The sequence below is a fragment of the Parus major genome, unplaced genomic scaffold (genome assembly GCF_001522545.3).
Source record: "Parus major isolate Abel unplaced genomic scaffold, Parus_major1.1 Scaffold325, whole genome shotgun sequence".
Taxonomy (NCBI): Eukaryota; Metazoa; Chordata; class Aves; order Passeriformes; family Paridae; genus Parus; species Parus major.
In genome coordinates, this window is record NW_015379278.1 from 11960 (window position 1) to 17382 (window position 5423).

At 45.7% G+C, this 5423-nt stretch overlaps 1 protein-coding gene across 1 annotated transcript in view; it reads right to left on the bottom strand.

Moving 5' to 3' along the window:
* Positions 1–5423, bottom strand: part of MAU2 (MAU2 sister chromatid cohesion factor) — a gene marked incomplete at its 3' end in the record, with an annotated part of 11365 nt that overhangs the window by 3063 nt on the left and 2879 nt on the right. Inside the window, exons 6-13 of the mRNA XM_033511530.1 lie at positions 5324–5351; positions 4748–4903; positions 4144–4290; positions 2390–2480; positions 2025–2128; positions 1107–1184; positions 446–511; positions 123–206 (exon numbers count right to left, since the gene is read on the bottom strand). Coding sequence (XP_033367421.1) covers positions 123–206; positions 446–511; positions 1107–1184; positions 2025–2128; positions 2390–2480; positions 4144–4290; positions 4748–4903; positions 5324–5351 — 754 coding nt within the window. The remainder of the gene's footprint in view (positions 1–122; positions 207–445; positions 512–1106; positions 1185–2024; positions 2129–2389; positions 2481–4143; positions 4291–4747; positions 4904–5323; positions 5352–5423) is intronic.

Genomic DNA, 5423 nt, shown 5'->3' on the forward strand with positions numbered 1-5423 from the left:
TCCCAGTCCCCTCATGAGGGAGCTGCTGCCAGCAAGGCCTTGATGGCAAAAATACCCAGGAAAAGCCAAATCCCAGGAATTTTCTCCACAGAAAAGCAGGATCTGGGGAGCCCCCAGCTCACCTCCTGGTGCCGATTCCCTTCCCGGATGTAGACGCTGGCCAGGTTGGTGACAATAAATGCCCACAGCTCCTGGTGGGTTGTGAGCTGGAAAGGAGAAAATTCCCAAATATTTCAGTCTTTCCCTCAGGATTTGTTCATTCCCAGAAAAAATTCCTGGCTAAAAAACCCTGTATTGGCATTTTGGTGTTAGAAATCCCCCCATGATCCATGGAAAATCACTGATAAATAATGGAATTAAGGGAAATTTCCCTTCCAAATTCACACTGCCATCCTCAAGGCCCATTCCAGAGTTTCCAGAAGAAAATTTGGGAATAAAATCTCACCCTCAGTGCTGTAGTGAATTGTGCTTCTGCATTGTCCATGCAGTTGACAGAGATGCAGTAAAGACCCTGGAAAAGAAAGGGTATTTTTGAGAATGCAGCCCAAAACATGCCCAAATCCATGGAAATATTGGGATAGCAGCAGGAAAAAGGGACCAACAAATCTCAGGTGTGGGCAAAACAAGGAATTTCTACAAAATGTCCTTTAAAACAAATTATTCATGGAAAACAAAGCTTAATTTAACCAAAAAACCTTTCTTAAAATTATGGAAAACTCAGTATTCCCTACAAAAACTCTTCCACAATTCCCACAAAAAGCCATCTCTAGCGGGCACAGTCGAAATCCCTGGATTCCCCTTTTTCCAGCTGATTCCTCCAAAATTCCCACTCCCTTCATGAAGGAGCTGCTGCCAGACAAGGCCTTGATGGCAAAAATACCCAGGAAAAGCCAAATCCCAGGAATTCTCTCCTCAGAAAAGTGGGATTTGCTGGAACAACTTGGGATAGTGGGAAGTGCCCCCTACCCACCCAAACCATCCTGGAGTTCTTTTTCCCAAAGGTTTTAAGCCTGGAATGAGCCCCCCCCCAGCCGTGGATGATGCAGATCCGGTCATTCCCAGGGAATCTCCCTCTGGAATTCCCAGGTTTCATCCCAAGAACTCACCAGGAGCGTGTGCAGCTGGGCAGCGTGGTTGGAAAAGAGCCTGGGAGACTGCTGGCACAGCTGGCAGACCTGGGAAATCTGGGAAAGAACAAAATTCCCAATTTTTGGCATTTTTCCCCATCATTTTCTGCTCTAAATCCCGCTCCTTGCGCTCCTCTTGGATCCAGGGATTGGCTCCTGGATCTCGAATCCGGGATAAAAGGGGAGGCTGGGTGTGATTCCAGCACAGGAGAAGGGATTTCCTGGCATTCCTCCCACATTCCAGCTGGTTTGGAAGTGTTTCCTCCACCCCCTGGAATTCACAGCCACAGATCCCTCCCAAAATGCTCCAGATTTTCCAGGAAAAGTGGGATAAAGCCTTCCAAAATCTGGGATTGGGATGAGCAGAAGGAGGAGGATGAATCTCTCCCCATTCCCAGCACATTCCCAGTAAAGCTGCCAGCAGGGGTTGGATGATGCAGTCCCGGGATGGATTCCCAGGATTTTAAAATGATTGGAAAAATGGGGGAAAAAAAGTCCAGGTTCTTCTGGAAAACACAGCCAGGAAAGAGAAGGAAAAGCAGGAATGTTAAAAACTGGGAAACACCTGGACAAGGCAGGAACTTGAAGAGGAAGGAGCCACCCTGGAATGGATAGAATTGGAAAAAAACAGCCTGGAATTCCCACCAATTCGAATCAATTATTGATTATTCCATGATCAATTCCAAAGTATCCTTAAATAAATATTTAAGCGGAGCCAACTCCACATTTTCCATGTCCTGAGCACCACCAAGCCTGGCTGTATCCACAAATAACCCAGCAGGAATTCCCACCTGAGCCCAAACCTGCAATTCCCACGTTATAAAAGCTGTTCCTGCAGAATATTCCCATTTTTTGGGAGCCATTCCCGGGCAGGAAACGCTGGAATTCCCACGTTACCTCCTGCAGGGCTGTGGCTTTGTGTCCCGTCACCAGCCTGCACATGATGATGTGTTCCAACAAAATCACTTGGAATGAGGACAGGATGGGGCTGCAGTCCAGCACTGGGAAAGGAGCAGGAAGAATTCCATCAGGGATTTAAGGAATGTTTCAAATCCCACCAAAAAAAAAACCCCAAAAAGCTAGTTTTTTTGTACTCCAAAGTCACCACCCGGCCTTAAAATCAGGTTTTTAATCTTAGTTTTAGTCTTGGGCTGACCCAGCAGCTCAACAAAGCTGAGGGATGGGTTTAAATGAGGAATAAATCACGGGATTTTCCTGGATTTCCCTGGAATCCAGCTGAATTATGACCCCTTTTTCCTTACTTTTGAGCTTCTCCAGCTGCATGAGGGCTTTGTCCGTGTATTTCTGAGCCTTCTCCAGGTACCCTGCCTGCATGGAATGCATCACTGTCACCTGCAGGGAAGCACAGCACGGATTATCCACCTCAGGAATTCCCCCAGCATGGAATTCCCACAGGACCTTCCCTGGGAAGTTTTGGAGCATCCCAGGATGGTGGCAATGGATGATTTTTAAGCTCTTTCCCACCTCCAACCATTCCACGAATCCTAAAATTTATCTGTGCGGAGAGGGAAAGGCTGGGAATTCACAGAATTCCTCAAATCCCAGATTTTTAATATCATTAATGCTGGAATCATCTCCAAGAAACGGAACAAAAATCCTTCAGTGATTCCAAGTCCAGCTCCCCTCATATTAAGAAAATTAAGCCAAAGTGGCCTGATTTGTATAAATAACTCCATTTCCATCTGAGTCAGGTCCTAATTAATAAATCAATTAGTTATTTATTCATTAATTTCCATTTCCAGCCTGGAATCTCCTCACACCCTGAGCAGCCCCCTCAGAATCACCCCAGAGAAGCTGAGGGAAAAACAGCACAAAGCAGCTGAGAAAATTAAGCCAAAGTAGCTTTCCTTTGCAAAAATATCTCAATTTGCACTTGATTGTGGTATTAAATAATGAATTAATTCATTATTTACTCATTAATTCCCATTTCCAGCCTGGAATCTCCTCACACCCCAAGCAGTGCCCTCAGCATCACCCCCTACACACTGAGGGAAAACCAGCATAAAGCAGCTCAGAAAATTAAGCCAAATTGCACAAATACCTCTATTTGCACTTGACTGGGGCACTGATTAATAAATTAATTAATAATTAGTTAACCAAACCCCATTTCCAGCCTGGAATCCCCTCACACATCGAGCACCTCCCTCAGCATCACCCCACACACACTGAGGGAAAAACAGCATAAAGCACCTAAGAAAATTAAGCCAAATTGTAAAAATACCTCCATTTTCACTTGACTGTGGTATTAATTAATCAATTAATTAATTATTTACTCATTAATTCCTATTTCCAGCCTGGAATCTCCTCACACATCGAGCACCTCCCTCAGCATCACCCCACACACACTGAGGGAAAACCACCACAAAGCAGCTCAGAAAATTAAGCCAAAGTAGCTTTCTTTTGCACAAATACCTCAATTTGCACTTGACTGGGGCATTGATTAATAAATTAATTAATAATTAGTTAACCAGACCCCATTTCCAGCCTGGAATCTCCTCACACATTGAGCAGCCCCCTCAGCATCACCCCACACACACGGAGGGAAAACCAGCATAAAGCAGCTCAGAAAATTAAGCCAAATTGTAAAAATACCTCCATTTTCACTTGATTGTGGTATTAATTAATCAATTAATTGATTATTTACTCATTAATTCCCATTTCCAGCCTGGAATCTCCTCACACATCGAGCAGCCCCCTCAGCATCACCCCACACACACTGAGGGAAAACCACCACAAAGCAGCTCAGAAAATTAAGCCAAATTGCACAAATACCTCCATTTTCACTTGACTGGGGCATTGATTAATGAATTAATTAATAATTAGTTAATCAGCCCCCATTTCCAGCCTGGAATCTCCTCACACATCGAGCACCTCCCTCAGCATCACCCCACACACACTGAGGGAAAACCAGCAGGAAGCAGCTCCCAAACCCCTCCCTGCTGGCTCGGAACCACCCCTCGTTAATTAGCAATTAGCGCTAACGAGGAGCTCTCACCAGGTAGACCAGCACACACATGTGCTCCTTGGGCAGCCAGTGGAAGAGGTCGGCGGGGTTGCTGGGCAGGATCTCGTCGTCGTGCAGGGTGGAGATGGTCTGGATGCACTGCTGCAGCTGCTTCAGGCACGGCTTCACGCTCTTCACCTGCCCCGGGGGACAATTCCCAGCGGGAATTCCTCACATTCCCGCTGCTGGAATGCTCTGGAGAAGGGGAACTTCCCAAGGGGGGGTGGGAATTCCAGGATTTAGGGGGTTTGGTTTAGAGGTTTGGGTTGGTTTAGCAGTGATGAGCTCGGCACTTCACAGTGAACAGCAAGAGATGCTCAAAATATTCCCAAAATCCCCACAAAAATTCCCGTTATTCCCTCCAACACCCCATGGAATCAACAGAGACCACCATGGATATCAAAACACCACGGACAACACCCCCAAATTAATATAATCTCCTTACTCTTCATTTAATTTGGTTCTAAAACAAATAAGAATTCGCTCCTGTGATTAAAAAAAATCCCCTCGGGGCCGGTTATTTTTTTGGGGGGGGAAATGCCCCAAAAAATAAAAATTCCTCTCCCAAATTCCCAGCGTGGAACGTGGCACGTACCTGGCCGGCATCCAGGTAATGTGTGACCTGCAGGACCAGGAAGAAGACTCGGAGGGATTCCTTCTGGATGGGATTGCCCTGCCAGTTCTCCACGATCTGCCCGCACAGCGTCAGCAGCGGGTGAACCTCCTGCAGCTTCCTCTCCATCAGCAGCAGCTGCAATTCCCAAGGGAAAATCCCGTTTTTTCCCCCAGGATAAACACTCAGGGAATGAGTTTCCCCCTGGAAAACGTGGTTGTTTCACCCCTGGAATTGCCCAAAGGTAGGTTGGAGCAGACTGGGATAGCGGAAGGTGTGTCGCTGTTTTTTTCCCCAAGGTGAGTAATTCCGTGGATTCTCTAATTCCAGGAATTAGGATTGGGATGTTCACCTCACCAGCTTTTCCCATCCCTCAAAAGCTCCAAGGAAAATTTGCAATGATACTTTTATTTTTCACAGGAAAAAAAAAAAAGAGGGAAAAAAGCTGAATTTATCCATAAGAATCCTGTTTATCTCCTCCCCCCCCCGCTAAAAAAAATCCTTTGGAATTTAGAATTAAACGGGAAATAATTTATTTAAAAACATCTTCCAACTCACCATCCCCTTGCTGAGCAGGAAGAGGGCTCTGGAATGAAAGAAAACAAAGTGAAATTCCAAAGGAAATTACTCCCTCTCCCCCCTCCAAAAAAAAAAAAAC